Source organism: Somniosus microcephalus, chromosome 24 (genome assembly GCF_052327205.1).
Source record: "Somniosus microcephalus isolate GS21.2 chromosome 24, FLI_Smic_1.0, whole genome shotgun sequence".
Classification (NCBI taxonomy): domain Eukaryota; kingdom Metazoa; phylum Chordata; class Chondrichthyes; order Squaliformes; family Somniosidae; genus Somniosus; species Somniosus microcephalus.
This window is the reverse complement of record NC_141010.1, coordinates 57,674,722-57,697,266: the sequence shown is the minus strand read 5'-3', so window position 1 is coordinate 57,697,266 and position 22,545 is coordinate 57,674,722. Positions and strand designations below refer to the sequence as shown.

The 22,545-nt window shown below is 50.6% G+C and overlaps 1 protein-coding gene across 1 annotated transcript in view; it reads left to right on the top strand.

The window, feature by feature from the left end:
• The first annotated feature begins 441 nt into the window (after positions 1–441).
• The window catches only part of LOC147101490 (solute carrier family 15 member 1-like), a 171,476-nt gene continuing 149,372 nt past the window's right edge, over positions 442–22,545 (top strand). The window contains exon 1 of the mRNA XM_085966025.1: positions 442–634. Coding sequence (XP_085822151.1) covers positions 442–634 — 193 coding nt within the window. The remainder of the gene's footprint in view (positions 635–22,545) is intronic.

Genomic DNA, 22,545 nt, shown 5'->3' with positions numbered 1-22,545 from the left:
TTAAAAGTAGCAACACAGGTTAACAAGTTCATAAAAATGCAAACAAAGCACTGGGGTTCATTTCTAGAGGGTTAGACCACACTTAGAGTACTGTGTATAGTTCTGGTCTCCATATTATAAAAAGGCACTGGAGAAGGTGCAGAACAAATTTACATAGATGATATCAGAACTGGGAGATTATAACTATCAGGAAAGACTGAACAGGCTGGGGCTCTTTTCTCTAGCAAAAAGAAACCTGAGAGGTGACCTAATAGAGTTATGACGGGGTTTGATAGGGTAGACTAGAGAAGATGTTTCCACTTATGGGGGAGTCCAAAACTTGGAGCCATAAATATGGCAGTTACCAATAAATCTAATAAGGAATTTATGAGAAACTTCTTTACCCAGAGAGTGGTTAGAATGTGGAATATGTTACCACAGGGAGTAGTTGAGGCGAATAGTATGGATGCGTGTGTCTGTGTCTGTGTCTGTGTGTGTGTGTGTGTGTGTATATGTACTTGTCCCTTTGTGACCCTGTGTTTTTTAACTGCTTTCCTTCTCATTCAGGTCCTGTTATGTTGTGCTGATCCCACCATGCCTGAATACGAGACCTTGGATGATGACGGTTCAGCAGGCAATGACTGCGTGGAGCCAGGTACAGTCTGAATCCATTCAATTCTACAGCTGGCAAAGTGACAAATCCCAGAGTCAGATTTCATTATCATCCCATGCTGTACAACCTTACACGCAGTAACCTGGAGCCACCTTCAATAAAATACTGAAACTCCCAGGCATAATAAAACTTCCGGTCATCCCTTGATACCCTTACCCAGCAAAAATCTCTCGATCCCCATCTTGAAAATTTCAATTGACCCTCAGCATCCACAGCCTTTTTGGGGAGAGAGCTCCAGGTTTCTACTACCCTTTGTGTGAAAAAATGCTTCCTGATTTCACTCCTGAACAGTCTAGTTCTAATTTTAAGATTATATCTCCTCGTTTTGAATTCCTCCACCACAGGAAATAGTTTCTCTGTATCTACCCTATTAAATCTCTTAATCATTTCAAAGACCTCGATTAGATCACCCCTCAACCATCTAAATTCAAGGCAAATCAAGCCAAGTTTATGCACTCTGTCCTCATAATTTAACCCTTTAAGCCCCGGTATCAATAACATGCCTGGGAGAACTTTCAGTGTAAAGGACTTCCACATTTAAATAAAGCGATGAGGTTCCTAATTCATGGCAGATCCTATTTCTACCTCTAGCTTTCAGACATTGGATGCTACTCTCAGGGACCCTCCTCTCTAACATCATGGGAGGACCATGAGCTGGCTCTATAGGGAATGACACACAGTGAGCGTCCAGGTCAGTTTGTAATTCCAGCCAACCCTGAACCTGTGTTAAAGTGTGCAAGGCCGCTCTAAAACTGTGTCACATTGTGCAAGGCCACTCTAAAACTGTGTCACATTGTGCAAGGCCGCTCTAAAACTGTGTCACATTGTGCAAGGCCACTCTAAAACTGTGTCACATTGTGCAAGGCCGCTCTAAAACTGTGTCACATTGTGCAAGGCCGCTCTAAAACTGTGTCACATTGTGCAAGGCCGCTCTAAAACTGTGTCACATTGTGCAAGGCCGCTCTAAAACTGTGTCACATTGTGCAAGGCCACTCTAAATCTGTGTCACATTGTGCAAGGCCGCTCTAAAACTGTCACATTGTGCAAGGTCACTCTAAAACTGTGTCACATTGTGCAAGGCCACTCTAAAACTGTGTCACATTGTGCAAGGTCACTCTAAAACTGTCACATTGTGCACGGCCGCTCTAAAACTGTGTCACATTGTGCAAGGCCACTCTAAAACTGTGTCACATTGTGCAAGGCCGCTCTAAAACTGTGTCACATTGTGCAAGGCCGCTCAAAAACTGTGTCACATTGTGCAAGGCCGCTCAAAAACTGTGTCACATTGTGCAAGGCTGCTCAAAAACTGTCACATTGTGCAAGGCCGCTCTAAAACTGTGTCACATTGTGCAAGGCCACTCTAAAACTGTGTCACATTGTGCAAGGCTGCTCTAAAACTGTGTCACATTGTGCAAGGCCACTCTAAAACTGTGTCACATTGTGCAAGGCCGCTCAAAAACTGTGTCACATTGTGCAAGGCCGCTCAAAAACTGTGTCACATTGTGCAAGGCCGCTCAAAAACTGTGTCACATTGTGCAAGGCCGCTCTAAAACTGTGTCACATTGTGCAAGGCCGCTCAAAAACTGTGTCACATTGTGCAAGGCCGCTCTAAAACTGTGTCACATTGTGCAAGGCCACTCTAAAACTGTGTCACATTGTGCAAGGCCACTCTAAAACTGTGTCACATTGTGCACAGCCACTCTAAAACTGTGTCACATTGTGCAAGGCCGCTCTAAAACTGTGTCACATTGTGCAAGGTCGCTCTAAAACTGTGTCACATTGTGCAAGGCCGCTCTAAAACTGTGTCACATTGTGCAAGGCCACTCTAAAACTGTGTCACATTGTGCAAGGCCACTCTAAATCTGTGTCACATTGTGCAAGGCCGCTCTGAAACTGTGTCACATTGTGCAAGGTCACTCTAAAACTGTGTCACATTGTGCACAGCCACTCTAAAACTGTGTCACATTGTGCAAGGCCGCTCTAAAACTGTGTCACATTGTGCAAGGCCGCTCTAAAACTGTGTCACATTGTGCAAGGTCACTCTAAAACTGTGTCACATTGTGCACAGCCACTCTAAAACTGTGTCACATTGTGCAAGGTCACTCTAAAACTGTGTCACATTGTGCAAGGTCACTCTAAAACTGTGTCACATTGTGCAAGGCCGCTCTAAAACTGTGTCACATTGTGCAAGGCCACTCTAAAACTGTGTCACATTGTGCAAGGTCGCTCTAAAACTGTGTCACATTGTGCAAGGCCGCTCAAAAACTGTGTCACATTGTGCAAGGCCGCTCTAAAACTGTGTCACATTGTGCAAGGCCACTCTAAAACTGTGTCACATTGTGCAAGGCTGCTCTAAAACTGTGTCACATTGTGCAAGGCCACTCTAAATCTGTGTCACATTGTGCAAGGCCGCTCTAAACCTGTGTCACATTGTGCAAGGTCACTCTAAAACTGTGTCACATTGTGCAAGGCCGCTCTAAAACTGTGTCACATTGTGCAAGGTCACTCTAAAACTGTGTCACATTGTGCACCGCCGCTCTAAAACTGTGTCACATTGTGCAAGGCCACTCTAAAACGGTGTCACATTGTGCACGGCTGCTCTAAAACTGTGTCACATTGTGCAAGGCCGCTCTAAAACTGTGTCACATTGTGCAAGGCCACTCTAAATCTGTGTCACATTGTGCAAGGCCGCTCTAAAACTGTGTCACATTGTGCAAGGCCGCTCTAAAACTGTGTCACATTGTGCAAGGTCAGTCTAAAACTGTGTCACATTGTGCAAGGCCGCTCTAAAACTGTGTCACATTGTGCAAGGTCACTCTGAAACTGTGTCACATTGTGCAAGGTCACTCTAAAACTGTGTCACATTGTGCAAGGCCACTCTAAAACTGTGTCACATTGTGCAAGGTCACTCTAAAACTGTGTCACATTGTGCAAGGCCACTCTGAAACTGTGTCACATTGTGCAAGGTCACTCTAAAACTGTGTCACATTGTGCACAGCCACTCTAAAACTGTGTCACATTGTGCAAGGCCGCTCTAAAACTGTGTCATATTGTGCAAGGCCGCTCTAAAACTGTGTCACATTGTGCAAGGTCACTCTAAAACTGTGTCACATTGTGCACAGCCACTCTAAAACTGTGTCACATTGTGCAAGGTCACTCTAAAACTGTGTCACATTGTGCACAGCCACTCTAAAACTGTGTCACATTGTGCAAGGCCGCTCTAAAACTGTGTCACATTGTGCAAGGCCACTCTAAAACTGTGTCACATTGTGCAAGGTCGCTCTAAAACTGTGTCACATTGTGCAAGGCCGCTCAAAAACTGTGTCACATTGTGCAAGGCCGCTCTAAAACTGTGTCACATTGTGCAAGGCCACTCTAAAACTGTGTCACATTGTGCAAGGCTGCTCTAAAACTGTGTCACATTGTGCAAGGCCACTCTAAATCTGTGTCACATTGTGCAAGGCCGCTCTAAAACTGTGTCACATTGTGCAAGGTCACTCTAAAACTGTGTCACATTGTGCAAGGCCACTCTAAAACTGTGTCACATTGTGCACCGTCGCTCTAAAACTGTGTCACATTGTGCAAGGCCGCTCTAAAACGGTGTCACATTGTGCAAGGCCACTCTAAATCTGTGTCACATTGTGCAAGGCCGCTCTAAAACTGTGTCACATTGTGCAAGGTCACTCTAAAACTGTGTCACATTGTGCAAGGTCACTCTGAAACTGTGTCACATTGTGCAAGGTCACTCTAAAACTGTGTCACATTGTGCAAGGCCGCTCTAAAACTGTGTCACATTGTGCAAGGCCGCTCTAAAACTGTGTCACATTGTGCAAGGCCGCTCTAAAACTGTGTCACATTGTGCAAGGCCGCTCAAAAACTGTGTCACATTGTGCAAGGCCGCTCTAAAACTGTGTCACATTGTGCACGGCCGCTCCGACAACACTGGCGGAAGTTGACTACAAAGACCATCCTCCAGTATTACCTGGGGGAAAGGTGTTGTCTAACTCACGCAAATTAACTGCCCTCACATATCACTGACAGGCCCTTGAGAAACTCTCAACTTTCTGGGCCAACCAGTTTTGTGCGTTTTCAGTTTGTACCCTGAGATCACAGAATCACAGAAACCCCACAGTGCAGATAGAGGCCATTTCGGCCCATCGAGCCTGCACCGACACATATCCCACCCGATTCCCGTAACCCCTACACCAACACATATCCCACCCTATCCCCGTAACCCCATGTATTTAATCCCCCTAACACTAAGGGTCAATTTATCATAGCCAATCAACCTAACCCGCACATCTTTGGACTGTGGGAGGAAACCGGAGCACCCGGAGGAAACCCACGCAAACACGGGGAGAATGTGCAAACTCCTGTAACAAACACCAACATTCCAGCAATGAGGCTCATCAATCATCAGGAATGGATTCCTCACTGAGCTCTGTAGGAAGGGCTGGAACCAGTGCTGCATCTCCTGCACTCCCTGTGGACCTACTGCCTCTAGCTTGCTGCGTGCAGAGTGGGTGGACTGGGTGGCACTGTGCTTCGTGACTCAGCCTCCCTGCACAGCCTAACATTTATATCTTCATTCCTCCAGTAAATATCAAGCAGGATCTGATCTCCTTCACTCAGTCAGTGATACAGTTAACCTATAGAGAGAGTGCAGCCAAGAGCCTAATGGATCTCCAGTGTTAGCCGAGAGTTCAAGTATTCTTAAAGGTAAAAGTGAAGGCTAGTGAACAGCTTGTGTGCTGTGGTGAGACCTGTGAAAGGTGTACGGTGAAGTGTGTGTGTATACCTGAGCAGGCCAGTATTATGTCCGTGTATAATTGAGACACGGACTGCAGGAGTTGATTATAACAAGTCTTTACTGAATGGAGACAACCTGGAAACTGAAACTACAGAAGCCTGCTAGGGCCTTTTATACAGGGGTGGTCACTGCCGGTACTGCAGTCTGAGACCAGTTATTCCCTTAAAGGTACATACACAACAATTCCTCCCCTTTTAGATAAACAGTACATAACATTCATTTAACAACTAAATAATAACTAATTACAATTACAATTACGGTTGCTAGATACATTGGTTGAAGTTAAGCAATTATAAGTTCAGTCTTTGAGGAGGCTTCCTGATTCTGTCTGGATAACGCCTCTTTGGGGTATCAGGTTCTTCTGGCAAGGTTGAGTCGGGATCAATGTCGTTGTTTGGTTCGTCTGCTTCCAATATCACCGATTCTGCGGTAGATGCCATTGGTACTTCGGTTTCATCGCCAGGTGTATCAGATCGTGGTGTGGAGTTGATGTTTTCCAGTGACTCTAGAATCTGGTCAGCATGGCATCTTACAATGCTCTCTCCAATGTCTACGGTATACATTAGAGGTCTTTGCCGTGTACAGATCGTTCCTGGCTGCCATTTCTCTGTACGGTAGTCCCGGGCCAAAACTGGTTGACCTATCTTAAAACTCCTGGTCGGCCTTTCATTCATATTCTGAAACTGCCTGTTCTCCACATCTCTTCGGACGCTTGGCTTAACCAAATCCAAGTGGCATCGTAGTCTTCGATTGAAGAACATCATGGCTGGAGTTTGGTTGGTAACTGCATGTGTTGCATTCCGGTAGGCAAACAAGAAGTTATCCACCTTGTGTTGTAGGGGTATATCTTCATTACACATTGCCTTGATAGCCTTCTTGAATGTTTGAACAAACCTCTCAGCCAATCCATTAGTGGCTGGATGATATGGGGCGGATGTGTAATGCTTAACACCATTGTTCTTTAAGAACCTCCGGAACTCTTCGGACACAAACTGTGGTCCATTGTCAGAGCAAATCTGTTCAGGCAGCCCATTCCTGGCGAATATGGTTCGTAAGACTGTGATAGTTTTTTCTGTGGTGGTTGAGGACATTTTTATTACCTCTGGCCACTTTGAATGTGCATCCACCGCAATTAAAAACATCGAGTCCATAAAGGGACCAGCAAAATCAATGTGCACCCTTTGCCATGGAGATGAGGACCACTCCCATGGATGTAGAGGGGCTTGTGGTGGGGCGTTTTGGACCTTCTGGCATCCTGTACAGCTCTTAGTCATCTCTTCGATTTCTCTATCGATTCCCGGCCACCACACAAATGCTCTGGCTAAGTTCTTCATTTTTACCCCTCCCAGATGACCCTCATGAAGCTCATTGAGCACTCTATCCTTCAATTTGGGTGGAATTACTACTCTGGATCCACACATCAAGGTTCCTCTGCACACTGACAGCTGTTCTCTTCTCGGCGAGAATGCTGGCAGCAGTGGTTCGCCATGTGCTGGCCATCCCTTCACCGTTAAATCATAGACCCAGGAGAGTGTCGGGTCATTTTGTGTTTCCTTTTCTATGTTTGCATTCGTCACCGGGAGACATTCGACTATAGTCGAGTGGAATAACTCCACTGGATCCACTGCCAGTTCTTCTTCCACCGTCGGCAACGGTAGGCGCGACAATCCATCAGCATTCCCATGCTGTTTAGTTCCTTTGTACTCGATGTCATATTGGTGTGCCCCTAGGAAAAGGGACCACCTCTGTAGCCGTTGTGCCGTCATTATCGGTACGCCCTTCTGAGGGTTGAAAATGGAGACGAGAGGTTGATGATCAGTTAGTAGAGTAAATTTCTGACTGTGCAGGTAGTGATTGAACTTCTTCACCCCCCACACCAGGCTGAGGGCCTCTCTGTCAATCTGGGCGTAGTTACGCTCGACTGTAGTTAACGAGCGTGACGCAAAAGCTATCGGCCTCTCCGAACCATCAAGGAATTTATGTGACAGTACCGCCCCAATGCCGTAGGGAGATGCATCACACGCCAGTCTTATCGGTAGTGATGGGTTGTAGTGAGCCAATACTTCTCTTGAAGTGATTAGGTCCTTACTCTTCTGAAAGGCCCGCTTACATGCATCGCTCCATTTCCATGCTACTCCCGTTCGTAGTAGGGCGTTCAGTGGGTGCAGAATTGTGGACAAATTCGGCAAAAACTTATGGTAGTAATTCACCAATCCGAGGAATGACCTCAGTTGCGACACATTTTCAGGCGCTGGAGCCTTAACTACCGCTTCAATTTTGTCAGGGGACTTATGCAACCCCTCTTCATCAATCACGTGGCCACAATACTGTAGTGTATGTACCTTTAAGAGGAACTATGTTTTTGAAGCCCCTGTGTACTGTAGTACCGGTAGTGACCACTCGGGTATATAAGCCTGTATAGCATCTTGTGTAGTTAGTTCACCTCCAGACTTTGTTCAATAAACACTTGGTAAATCAACTCCTGTATTCCGTGTCTCCATTAACACACGGATCTAACAGTGGCGACGAGTTAGAAACGAACTTACCTGCAATTCGGCAGCACCTCAAGGAGATCGATTCCTCAGACGAAGGTCGAGCAAGAAAAAAAAAACAAAAAACTGTGGTTTCACTAGCTAAACGGGCTGGTGGCAGGTAGTGCACTGATCCTTCCTGGGCTGCGGCGGGCTGGGGCTTGATCGGGTGGCTCTGCAGCGGGGCCGGGCAGCGAGTCGGAAAGCAGAAGCAAAGAGAGACAGAGGGTGGAACACTCAGGAGGCGGCCAGTGCTGTAAAGCAGGTCGGCGTTCGGACCGAGCAGAGGGAGGGGAAAGTCCCAGAGGGTCCGCTCCATGACGGGAACGGTTCTCCAAGTATCGGAGAAACTATTTAAAATATATATTAAAAAAAAATAGAAATACCGCGAAAAGCTGCAGGTCGCAACAGGAACCGCGGAGAACAGCGTTGGCAGCAGCGGCAGCGGCGGGAAAGCGCGGGAGGCGCCATCTTGACTCGGCGGGGAAGAAGGAAAAGCGCGGGAGGCGCCATTTTTGATTTTCAGGATGCCGAAGACTGGCAATATTACTGCTTTCGATAGTGATATAGAGGATTGGACCACATATTTGGAAAGAGTGGAGGTATATTGCAAGGCGAATGAAGTAGCGGATGATAAAAAGGCATCGGTACTTCTAAATCTGATGGGCGCAAGGACATACGGGCTGTTACGAAACTTGATCACTCCAGCCAAACCAATGGACAAGAATTTTAAGGAGATTGTTGATACCCTACAGGAGCATTTCAACCCAACACCGCTGCTGATAGCGGAACGATTCAAATTCTTCAGGAGGAATCAGCACAAGAATGAAAGTAACGCTGATTACCTCACCGAATTACGAAAGCTGTCAAAGCACTGCCAATTCGGGGCAGGACTGGCAGATTCTCTACGAGACAAATTCGTCTGCGGTCTCCTAAGCGAAGGAAGACAGAAAAGACTACTTTCTGAGAAAGATTTGACACTGGACAAGGCTTTCAGTGTGGCTGTATCATACGAAGCAGCAGCAAGAGGAGCTGCAGAGATACAGCAAAAGCCACAGGACTTCGGCACCCATGAAATGACACGGGGTTTCAAGAGATGTTATCGCTGCGGCAGATCCACCCATGACCAGAAGGACTGCTGGTTCAAGGACAAAGCATGCAGGCAATGTGGAAAGATGGGACACATTGCACGTGTATGCAGATCTGGAAAAAAATCCGCTGACAGTAAAAAGGTCAATAAGGAAAAGTACAGAAAGGTACAAATGATGACGGACAGTAGCTCCGAAGACCAGAAGAGCGATAGCGACTCCGGAAACAAGAGACTAAGCTGTCTCAAATTACATAATGTAATTGCCAAAGAAGATTACCAGACCATTTGGGTTACCCTCACGATAGCGGGGTCCCCAGTCAAAATGGAGCTAGATACAGGATCAGCTCTGACCGTCATAAGTCGATGGGATTATGAGCGGCTATTTCCACATATACCTTTGAAAGACACATCCATTATCTTGAAGACATATACGGGGCAGAAAGTATACCCCAGAGGGAAAATAAGGGTGCCTGTTGTATACAACGGCAAGGAAATACAGAAGTTGTATTTATACGTTCTGCAAGATGGTGGTCCACCGTTGTTGGGACGTGAATGGATCACAAAGATACGTTTAGACTGGCACTCCATTCAAGAACTGACGGTGACCAGTAAGAAAAAAAATGATGATGACGTCATACCTGGACGATTAGAAGAAATCTTGGCTAACGCCAAAGAAGTGTTTCAACAGGAACTAGGAACCCTGAAAGGTGCCACCGCCTCAATAAAAGTGGAAGATGTGGCAATTCCCAAGTTTTTTAAGGCAAGGCCGGTGCCATACGCAATTCGTCCAGCCGTCGAGGCAGAGCTGGAGAATTTGGAAAAAGCAGGCGTATTATCCAAGGTAGATTGGAGCGAGTGGGCAACACCCATCGTTCCGGTCATGAAGAAAACGTTGAATAATGATAAATCTGAAGAACAGAGAAAAATTCGCATCTGTGGGGACTTCAAGGTGACTGTAAACCCGGTTCTTCACATGGTACAGTATCCTCTTCCGAGGATAGAAGATATTTTCGCTTCACCATCCGGATGGAAACGTTTCACCAAAATTGACTTAGCACAGGCATATCTACAGATGGAGATTGAGGAGGCCTCTAAAAAGTATCTCACGATAAACACACACAAAGGCCTGTACCAGTACAATCGACTGGTTTTCGGAGTGGCATCAGCTCCGGCTATCTGGCAAAGAGCTATGGAGCAAGTCCTGCAAGGGATTCCGGGGACTCAATGCTACCTAGACGACATCCTTGTAACAGGAGAAAACGACAACGAGCACCTTGCCAACTTGGAGCAGGTGCTCACGAGGCTGAGAGAACGGGGCCTACGAGCAAATCGCCCCAAGTGCGAATTTTTCCAGAAACAAATATCATATTGTGGCCATGTCATTAACGAAGAAGGGTTGCATAAGTCACCTGAAAAAATTGAAGCGGTCAGAAAAGCCCCCGTGCCTGAAAATGTCTCACAATTAAGGTTGTTCCTGGGATTAATAAATTACTATCATAAATTTTTACCGAACTTGTCAACGGTTCTGCACCCTCTTAACGCACTGCTACAAACAGGAGTAATTTGGAAATGGAGCGAAGACTGTAAACGTGCCTTCCATAAATGCAAAGGCTTGATCACGTCCAGGGAAGTGTTGGCTCATTACAACCCATCACTGCCAATCAGACTGGCATGCGATGCATCCCCTTACGGCGTGGGAGCGGTATTATCGCATAGATTCCCTGATGGCTCGGAGCGGCCGATAGCTTTTGCGTCACGCTCATTGAACTCAGCTGAGCGTAACTATGCCCAGATCGACAGGGAGGCACTCAGCCTGGTGTGGGGGGTGAAGAAATTCAACCATTACCTACACGGACAAAAATTTACCTTGTTGACTGACCATCAACCCCTCGTCTCCATATTCAACCCTAAAAAGGGCGTTCCCATTATGACAGCGCAAAGACTACAGAGGTGGTCCCTTTTCCTAGGGGCACACCAATATGACATAGAATACAAAGGAACAAAACAGCATGGGAATGCTGACGGGTTATCGCGCCTACCGTTGCCAACGGTAGAAGAGGCGCCTACAGTGGACCCAATGGAGATGTTCCACTCGACCATAGTGGAATGTCTACCGGTGACAAATTCTACCATTGAAAAGGAAACGAGAAATGACCCGACTCTCTCACGAGTCTACGATTTAACGGTGAAGGGATGTCCAGCACATGGTGAACCACTGTTGCCAGCATTCTCGCAAAGAAGAGAACAGCTGTCAGTGTGCCGAGGAACCTTGATGTGTGGATCCAGAGTGGTGATTCCACCCAAACTCCAGAATAAAGTGCTAAAGGAGCTTCACGGGGGGCATCTGGGTGGAGTGAAAATGAAGGACTTAGCCAGAGCGTTTGTGCGGTGGCCAGGTATCGATGGAGACATCAAAGAAATGACCAAGAGCTGTTTAGGATGCCAGAAGGTCCAAAACGCCCCACCACAAGCCCCTCTACATCCATGGGAGTGGCCCTCATCTCCATGGCAAAGGGTACATATCGACTTTGCTGGTCCATTTATGGACTCAATGGCCTAGAAATTCAGTGGCCTACGCCACCAGTTTGCGCCCAAAGAGGGCTTTTGCGCCACTGTGCAAACCTACCGCGATATTTAGCGGAGCGCTAATGGCGGCGTTAGCCATTAGCGCTGCGCCGCCACCGATGACGTCATCGGTGTGCGCAGCGCCCCGCTATCGCCCCGCTGGCCATATTTAGTTGCTCCCGCCTCCCCCGCGCCGGCCGCAAACAGCGACCGGTACACGGGGCCTACCTGTGCCGGTAGTGGGGCGAATTAAGGTGGAGGTGCGGCCGGCCGCTTTTTCGGCAGCCGCCTGCCCGCACCTCCTTCCCCGGCCTCCTACAGCCCCCCCCGCGGCATAGCTGGCTGTTTCCAGAGAGCCCGGCACTTCTCCTTGGTGCCGGGCTCATTTGCCGGCACTCGCGAGCGGGGATCGCGCTGTTGCAGGCACCTCCCCCTTAAGAATGAGAGGGAGGCCTGCAGTACCGCAGGCTGCCGTGCCGCAGCGGGTGGCGCTGCGGCACTTTAGACGCCGATATTCAGTTTCAGCGCCCCAAGCGGGCGCCGAAACCCTTGTTTAGCGGCCGGCTTCCACTTGGGGCGCTGAAACTGAATTTCCCGCTGGCGCAGGTGGCTCCGCGCGCAGCGGTAATTCCAGCGCCCAGGCGAGCTGGGCGCCCCAAAGTGAATTTCTAGGCCATAGTTCTTAATCGCGGTGGATGCACACTCCAAGTGGCCGGAGGTAATAAAGATGTCTTCCACCACCACGGAAAAAACCATCACAGTATTAAGGACCATATTCACCAGGAATGGGCTGCCTGAACAGATCTGCTCTGATAATGGACCGCAATTTGTATCCGAAGAATTCAGGAAGTTCTTAAAAAACAATGGGGTTAAGCACTACACGTCCGCCCCATACCATCCCGCCACCAATGGATTAGCTGAAAGGTTTGTCCAGACCTTCAAGAAGGCCATAAAGGCCATGGGTAATGAAGACATAAATCTACAACATAAGGTAGATAACTTCTTGTTTGCGTACAGGAATGCAACACATGTGGTTACAAACCAAACCCCCGCCATGATGTTTTTCAATAGAAGACTAAGATGCCGGCTGGATTTGGTCAAGCCAAACGTCAGAAGGGACGTAGAGAACCGACAATTTCAAAGCATGAATGAAAGGCCAACTAGAACCTTCCAGATAGGTCAACCAGTTTTGGCCCGGGACTACCGTACCGAGAAATGGCAGCCTGGAACTATTTGCACACGACTAGGACCGCTGATGTATACCGTGGACATTGGAGAAAGCATAATAAGGCGCCATGCTGACCAGATCATAGAGTCATCTGAAAAAGGACAACCTACACCACAACTCTATATGCCTAGTGATGAAGCAGAGATACCCATAGTATCTCCCTCCGATCCGGTGATACTGGAACCAGATGAACCCGACACTGGCATTGAAGCCGAATCGACCTTGCCAAAAGAACCTACTACACCACCGAAACCTACTACACCACCGAGGCGTTATCCGGACCGAGTCAGGAAGCCCCCAGAGAGACTGAATTTGTAATTGATTAACTTCAGCAAGTGTGTAGATTATTGTTCTTGTAAAAATGTTATGTACTATTTATCTAAAAGGGGAGGAATTGTAGTGTATGTACCTTTAAGAGGAACTATGTTTTTGAAGCCCCTGTGTACTGTAGTACTGGTAGTGACCACTCGGGTATATAAGCCTGTATAGCATCTTGTGTAGTTAGTTCACCTCCAGACTTTGTTCAATAAACACTTGGTAAATCAACTCCTGCATTCCGTGTCTCCATTAACACACGGATCTAACAAATACGATATCTGTTTCTTAAAAAACTCGCACTTGGGGCGATTGGCTCGTAGCCCATGTTCACGTAGTCTAGTGAGCACCTGCTCTAGGTTGGCAAGGTGTTCACTGTCATCTTCACCTGTCACTAGGATGTCGTCCAAGTAACACTGAGTCCCCGGAATCCCTTGCAGGACTTGTTCCATCGCTCTTTGCCATATCGCCGGAGCTGATGCTACTCCGAATACCAGTCGATTATACTGGTAAAGACCTTTGTGAGTGTTTATCGTGAGATACTTCCTAGAGGATTCTTCAACCTCCATCTGCAAATATGCTTGTGCTAGGTCAATTTTTGTAAAACGCTTCCCTCCAGATAGTGAGGCGAAGATATCTTCTATCCTTGGAAGAGGATGTTGTACTGTGTGAAGGACTGGGTTCACTGTCACCTTGAAGTCCCCACAGATGCGAACCTTCCTTGGCTCCTCAGACTTATTGTTTAACGTTTTCTTCATGACAGGGACGATGGGTGTCGCCCACTCGCTCCAGTCTACCTTAGATAACACGCCTGCATTCTCCAGATTCTCCAGCTCTGCCTCGATGGCTGGGCGAATTGCATATGGTACCGGCCTTGCTTTGAAAAACTTGGGAATTGCATTCTCCTATGGCGACACGCCACCACTGGACATAATCCGCTCACGGCGGCACAGACAGTCTAAGCAGAAGCCCCCAGCCGGGGGCCCTTTCCTCCAGCAACTTGTTTCCCGCAGGGACAGGCTGCCGGGAGCACTTCCTGTCTGGGAAGCATTTAAGTGGATGCGCGGGCTTTTCTAGTTCCTGTTTGTCATGTGGTTGGAATAAAGCAGTTGTGTTTTCAATAGCTCTGGTCTCGACTCCCACGTTTGCCGCGGTATCTCAACACTGGTGACCCCGACGCTCAGGACGAATCCTAAGCTAGCATGGCGGATACAAACGCAGTCACGGTTAAATTACCAGACTTTTGGGAGAACCTCGCCGAAGCCTGGTTCGTTCAAGCTGAGTCCAGATTCCGGCTGAAAGGCATTACAGTCGACGCCACGAAGTACGACTACCTCGTCGCCTCGCTCACCTACGCTACAGTCCCCAAGTTTTGGGCAGCGCTGCAGAATCCACCAACAGAGGGCAAGTACGAACATCTGAAGGCTGTGCTACTTAAAAAATTTCAAACGTCCTCTTACCAGCGCCACTGCCAACTCCTGGACCTCCCCGGCCTTGGTGATGCTTCACCATCAGACCTGCTTTCCCACATGCTGTCCCTCTCAGACGACAAAAACCCCGGCGCCCTTTTTCGCACGCTTTTCATTCGGCAGCTCCCCGCCAGCATCCGCCCGCTCATTGTGGAGTCTGACTCCACGGACCTGAATGATATAGCCGAAAAGGCCGACCGGCTGCTCTCTGCACAGGCCGCTCGCGACGTCGCGCCCGACCTCACGGCAACGACCACGCGGTCTTCCCGGGCCGCTAGGCCCGACCGCCCTACCACTCCGGGTCACTGCTACTACCACACCCGTTTTGGCGCTAGGGCTCAACGCTGCACGTCACCGTGTACCTTCAAACCCCCCCCCCCGCACCGGCCCCCGCGATGGCCGCGGGGCAGAAGGAGCCCCTACTGTACGTCACTGACGACAGAACCAACCGCCGATTTCTGTGCGACACAGGGGCCCAGCACAGCATCACCCCCGCCTCCGCCCTCGAGATCCAACGCGGCACACGGGGTATCACACTGGCTGCAGCCAACGGCTCTGAAATCCGCACATATGGCACCCGCATGGTCACGCTCGACCTCGCGGGCCGCCGCTACCGCTGGGAGTTCCTCACAGCCAAGGTCCTCTGCCCACTCATCGGCGCCGACTTCCTACGCGCCCACGGCCTCCTTGTCGACATTCCGAGGCACCGCCTCGTCGACATCAACACTATGGCCCCCATCCCCGGCGCCTTTTCCCCGGCCCGTTCGGCCGGCCTGACGACCTACTGCCTCGCCAGAGCCACGGACGACTACTCGGCACTCCTAGCTGAGTTTCCCGCCCTCACTAACCCGACCTTTTCGGCCAAAGCCGCCAAGCACGGTGTGGAACACTATATCCCCACCACCGGCCCCCCAGTTTCTGCCCACGCCCGCAGACTCAACCCGGCCAAGCTGGAAATCGCGCGGGCCGAGTTCACCACCATGGAACAACTCGGCATCATCCGCCGCTCCAGCAGCCCTTGGGCCTCGCCCCTCCACATCGCCCCCAAGCCCGGCGGAGGCTGGCGCCCTTGCGGGGACTACCGCCGCCTCAACGACGCCACCACCCCCGATCGATACCCGGTGCCACACATCCAGGACTTCTCGGCCCGACTGGCCGGACGAACCACCTTTTCCAAGGTCGACCTGGTGCGCGGTTACCACCAAGTCCCCGTACACCCCGCGGACATCCCCAAAACGGCCGTCATCACCCCATTCGGCCTGTTCGAGTTCCTGAGGATGCCCTTCGGCCTCAAGAATGCAGCACAGGCTTTCCAGCGCCTTATGGACTCAGTCCTCCGGGACCTGAACTTCCTATTCGTCTATCTAGACGACATTCTCGTGGCCAGCTCCTCCAAACAGGAACACCTCGAACACCTTCGCATCCTGTTCAGGCGCCTAGCCCAACACGGGCTCATCCTCAGCCCGGCGAAGTGCCAATTCGGCCTAACCGAGATCGATTTTCTCGGTCACCACATCACCCCTGCTGGGGCCGTCCCCCTGCCCAACAAGGTGCAGGCCGTCCAGCAATTCCCCCGCCCCACAACCATCAAGGGCCTCCAGGAGTTCCTCGGGATGGTGAACTTCTACAACAGGCTCATCCCCAGAGCCGCAGCCCTCATGAAGCCCCTATACGACTCCCTCCGAGGAAAATCCGGCAAGATGGACGTAGCCTGGACCACTGACAAGGCATCCGCCTTCAACGCCACCAAAAACGCGCTCGCCGACGCCACCCTGCTCGCGCACCCGAGGGCCGATGCCCGGGTCGCGCTCACCACCGACGCCTCCGACCACGCGGTCGGGGCCGTGTTCGAGCAGTGAGTCAATGGCGCGTGGCAGCCACTTGCCTTCTACAGCCGCCAACTGCGCCCCCTGGAGGTCAAATACTCCACTTTCGACCGTGAGCTTCTCGCACTCCACCTGTCGGTCCGCCATTTCAGGTTCCTCCTGGAAGGCCGCCCCTTCACCGCGTATGTGGACCACAAGCCACTCACATACGCGATGGCCAAGCACACCGAACCCTGGTCCGCTAGGCAGCAACGCCAGCTTGCGGCCGTCTCCGAGTTTACTACGAACATTCAGCACGTCTCCGGTAGAGACAATGTGGTCGCCGACTGCCTTTCCCGTCCCGCCGTCTGTGCGAATCACCTCGCGGTCGACTACGCACAACTAGCAGCGGCCCAGCTCACGGACCCAGACCTCCTCTCGGCGGCTACCAGCCTGCCAGGGCTACGCCTAGCCAAGGTCGCGCACGGGCCCGAAGCCACGGCAGTCACGTGCGACGTCTCACTCGGCCAACCCAGGCCGGTCGTCCCTGAGACCTGGCGCCGCCGCGTTTTCGACGCGCTCCACGGGCTCTCTCACCCGGGTTCCCGCGCATCCGTCAAACTCCTCTCCAAGCGCTTCGTCTGGCGCGGCCTCAGCAGAGATGTTCGGACTTGGGCCACCTCCTGCCTCGCCTGCCAACGGGCTAAGGTACAGCTGCACACCAAAGCACCCCTGGGAGACTTCGAGGTACCCAGCCGCCGCTTCGACCACGTACACGTCGACATCATCGGTCCCCTGCCGCCATCGCAAGGCCAAACTTATCTCCTCACGATGGCCGACCGCTACACACGCTGGCCTGAGGCAGTGCCGCTGACCTCCACCACCACAGCCGACATCGCCAGGGCGTTCGTTAACACCTGGGTTGCGAGGTTCGGCGTACCGGCCGACATAACCTCCGACAGAGGCGCCCAGTTCACCTCCGAACTCTGGACGGCCACAGCACGCAACCTCGGGGTGATGCTCCACCGCACCACGGCATACCACCCGCAGGCCAACGGATTTTGTGAACGCTTCCACAGGTCACTCAAGGCCTCACTCCGCGCCGGCCTGCAGGACAGTACCTGGACTGACTGCCTACCGTGGGTGCTGCTCGGCCTACGCACCGCGGTCAAGGAAGACCTCCAGTCCTCGGCAGCGGAGTTAGTCTACGGACAACCGCTGCGCGTCCCAGACGAATTCCTTCCGGAGCCTACCAAGCCTTGGTCGGCCGAACAGCAGCGGCTCGACTCTTTCTCTTCCGCTCAGCAGTTCGCCCCACTTCCGGTCAACCGACACGGCGAACTCGCACCTCACGTCCCGCCAAATTTACAGCAGGCGCGCTTCGTCTTCGTGCGACACGACACGCACCGCGGGCCCCTGCGACCCCCGTACGACGGTCCGTACGAGGTACTACAAACCAGGGACAAGGTCTTCAAGCTGCGACTCGGCGACAGGGTCGAGACAGTCTCCATCGACCAGCTCAAACCAGCACACACAGAACCAGGGGAACAGGTCCCCGTGGCCCAGCCTCCAACTAGAGGCCGTCCCCCCGGCAAGCCAGCACAGCCGGCGGCGAACCGCCCGACCCAACCAACCAGACCAGCGACCACTCAGAGCCGCTGCGGCAGAACCATTAGACCACCGTCACGACTCGTCCACTCCTCCTAAGCGGATTCTGGGGGGAGCTCTGTGGCGACACGCCACCACTGGACATAATCCGCTCACGGCGGCACAGACAGTCTAAGCAGAAGCCCCCAGCCGGGGGCCCTTTCCTCCAGCAACTTGTTTCCCGCAGGGACAGGCTGCCGGGAGCACTTCCTGTCTGGGAAGTATTTAAGTGGATGCGCGGGCTTTTCTAGTTCCTGTTTGTCATGTGGTTGGAATAAAGCAGTTGTGTTTTCAATAGCTCTGGTCTCGACTCCCACGTTTGCCGTGGTATCTCAACACTCCTCTATTTTTATCGAGGCGGTTACGCCTTTAAGAGTGCCCAGTTCTTGTTGAAATACCTCTTTGGCGTCAGCTAAGATTGTTGACAATCGTCCAGGAGTGACGTCGTCATCCTTTTTACCAGCCACCGGCAGTGCCTGAATGGAGTGCCAGTCTAAACTTATCTTTCTGATCCATTCACGTCCCAGTAACGGTGGTCCACCATCTTGCAGAATGTAGAGATACAATTTCCGTATTTTCTTGCCGTTGTATTCGACAGGCACCCTTATTTTTCCTCTGGGGTATACTTTTTGCCCCGTATACGTCCTCAAGACAATGGATGTCTCTCTCAAGGGTATGTGTGAGAATAGCCGCTTGTAGTCTCGTCGATTCATGATGGTTAGAGCTGATCCTGTATCCAATTCCATTTTGACTTGGGACCCTGCTATCGTGAGGGTGACCCAAATGGTTCGGTGATCCTCTTTTGCGATTACGTTGTGAAGTTTGAGACAGCTTAGTCTCTTGTTCCCGGATTCACTATCGCTCATCTGGTCTTCGGAACTACTGTCCGTCATCTTTTGAACTTTCCTGTACGGCTCCTTAGTAGCCTTTTTGTTGTCTTTGGTCGTCTTCCCTGACCTGCAAACTCGTGCAATGTGTCCCATCTTTCCGCATTGCCTGCATATTTTGTCCTTGGACCAGCAGTCCTTCTGGTCATGGTTTGTTCTGCCGCAGCGATAACATTTTGCAAATCCCCGCGTCATTTCGTGGGTGCCGTATTCCTGTGGCTTTTGTTGTATTTCCGCAGCTCCCCTTGCTGCTGCTTCGTACGGTACTGCCACGCTAAATGCCTTATCTAGCGTCAGCTCTTTCTCTGAGAGTAACCTCTTCTGTGTTCCTTCACTCAGGAGTCCACAGACAAATTTGTCCCGTAAGGTATCTGCCCGTCCTGCTCCGAACTGGCAGTGCTTTGATAGCTTGCGTAGTTCCGTAAGGTAATCAGCATTGCTCTCATTTTTATGCTGATTTCTCCTGTGGAATTTAAATCTTTCTGCTATCAGCAGCGGTGTAGGATTTAGGTGTTCCTGTAGGATAGCAACAATTTCGTTAAAACTCTTCACCTTCGGTTTGGCTGGAGTAATCAGGTCCCGCAATAGGCCATACGTTCTTGCGCCCATTAAATTTAGCAATACCGATGCCTTTTTCTCATCGGCTATTTCGTTTGCCTCGCAATATACCTTGACTCTTTCCACATACGTGGTCCAGTCTTCTATTGCATTATCGAAGGCAGTGATATCACCAGTCTTTGGCATCTTGGAAATCTAAGATGGCGCCTCCCGCGCTTTGCCTTCTTCCCCGATTTAACAAAATGGCGCCTCCCGCGCTTTTGTCTTCTCCGCTGTTGCTGGCGCTGTTGCTGGCGTTTTATGCCTTGATGGCAACGCTCTATAGTCTTCGTGCACTTCCCCCTGCGCTGCTGCTAACGCCGCTCTCTGCGGTTTCCGTGGCAAACTGCAGCTCCTCGCGGCTTTTTGCGCGTTTAATTTTAATTTTTTTTTATTTCCCCCGTCGTCGGAACAACCCTGCGGGACTCTTGCCTCCCTCTTCTCGGGTCTGTACGCTGCCCGGCTTCGTAGCACCGGCCGCGCCCAGTGTGCTCCACCCTCTCTCTCTCTCCTCTTCCCGACAACGCTGCTCGGCCCCGTTGCAAGCCACCCACTCGAACTCTAGACTGCCGCAGCCCAGGAAGGATCAGTGTACTACCTGCCACCAGCCCGATTAGCTGAAGCACCATCGACAGGATAACCAAACCCTGCTCTCGACAGCCTCTCCTGCAAATCTTCAACTCCGCTGACTCAGAGGCGGATGCCCACGGTCGACGCCCATTTCTACTGTTTCTTTCTTCCTTCTGGCCTCGACCTCTGATAACTTCGCTTCAGGGATGGATCCCCATGAGGTGGTGCAGATTGTAGGTAAGTTCGTATCTGCTCGTCGCCAGTATTATGTCCGTGTATAATTGATACACGGACTGCAGGAGTTGATTATAACAAGTCTTTACTGAATGGAGACAACCTGGAAACTGAAACTACAGAAGCCTGCTCGGGCCTTTTATACAGGGGTGGTCACTGCCGGTACTGCAGTCTGAGACCAGTTATTCCCTTAAAGGTACATACACAACAGGCAGAGTGAGTACATACATACTATTGTCATAGAGTCACCTGACTCCAGTACAGGTAATAGAGCACTGAGCCTATGAAGGAGCTGGATGCGTTGTGCAGTGTACAGGCTGGGGAGATGTTTTTTAAACTAGACCTTCCACAGCACGGTTACAGCTAGATAGGAAGGGGAGAGTTGGGAGAACAGGACAGGAAGAAGAACCGGAGACAGGCAGTCAAGGTGGCAGCTCACTGGGTCTGGATCTAGCCGAACCTGGAATGTGAGGAGTTGGTTGAGGATCAGCCTCTGGTACCTGTTTCTGAGTGAAAGGAGAAGGTGATGTGAGCCGTGGATTAGCTGGGGGTAGTGAACATAGACAGGGCCATCTGCTCGCAGTGATTGGGATATAGCCAGGTGTGTCTTTGGCTGGGTGAGTGATTTTCATCGTGCTACTGCCCGTTTGCCTAAAAATGGGGCGTGAACAAGACTAAGACCAGACTCACCATTGGTTGACCCTCTTGCCAATTTTCGGATGGACCTATAGGGGGCTGGAGCTCCCGCCAGAAAAAGGCGGCGCCTACTTAGGGTCGCCAACTCTGGTTGGGCGTATTCTTGGGTGTTTCATCACATGACCTCCCACCTCCACCCACCCTGCCCAGTCAAACAGCCTTTTCTCCACCTCCAATATTATAATAAACAAAAGTGTTCAAAGAAAATGAAAAAACACAATTGTTTCAACGCCCCTCTGACTTTTCTCCCGGGTGTTGCTCGCTGCAATGTCCCGGAGATTCATCCTTAATTCCTGGAGACTCCAGGACAATCCTGGAGAGTTGGCGACACTAGGCTTAATGAATATCCGCACATTGGGGGCAGATGGCCTTGTCAGGATCCCCAACGCCATTCTGGTCTCCACCTGCGTTGTTACCGCCAGTTCTTTATCTCACCCACAGACCCTGAATGGTACAAATCAAGCGGCAGACAGTTCCAGCAGTACTTAAAGGGGCCCTCACCTGTTTTCAACTATAACCCTGGAAGTTTTGGGAGACATTTTACTTGTATTACACTGTCATCGTTTGCTACTTGGACCATTTCAAAATGTTTGTAGCTACTGTAGAACAAACTTCACTAATGCCCTTTAGGGAAGGAAATCTGCTGTCCTTACCTGGTCTGGCCTATATGTGACTCCAGACCCACAGCAATGTGGTTGACTCTTAACTGCCCTCTGCAATGGCCGAGCAAGACACTCAGTTGTACCAAACCGCTACGAAACACACCACATGGATTGCAGCGGTTCAAGAAGGCGGCTCACCACCACCTTCTGAAGGGCAATTAGGGATGGGCAATAAATGCTGGCCTTGCCAGCGACGCCCACATTCCAGAAATGAATAAAAAAAACTGAACACCTCTGGCAACCCACTATTCTCTTCATAGTGTCAGCTCCGGCTCAGTTGGCAGCACTCTCGCCTCTGAGTAAGAAGATTGTTGGTTCAAGTCCCACTCCAGAAACTTGAGCACAGAATCTAGGCTGATGCTCCAGTGCAGTGCTGAGGGAGTGCTGCACTGTCGGAGGTGCTGTATTTTGGATGAGATGTTAAACCTCTCAGGAGGACGTAAAAGATATCATGGCCACTATTTCGAAGGAGAGCAGGGGATTTCTCCTCGGTGTCCTGGCCAATAGTTATCCCTCAACCAACATCACTAAAACAGATTTTCTGGTCATTATCTCATTGCTGTTTGTGGGAGCTTGCTGTGCGCAAATTGGCTGCCGCGTTTCCTACATTACAACAGCGACTACACTTCATTGTCTGTAAAGACACTTTGGGCCATCCTGAAGTGGTGAATATGATGCCATAGCTTTAGAAACATAGAAACATAGGAGCAGGAGTCGGCCATTCGGCCCTTCGAGCTTGCTCCGCCATTCAATGAGATCATGGTTGATCCTTTGACAGAATCTTTGG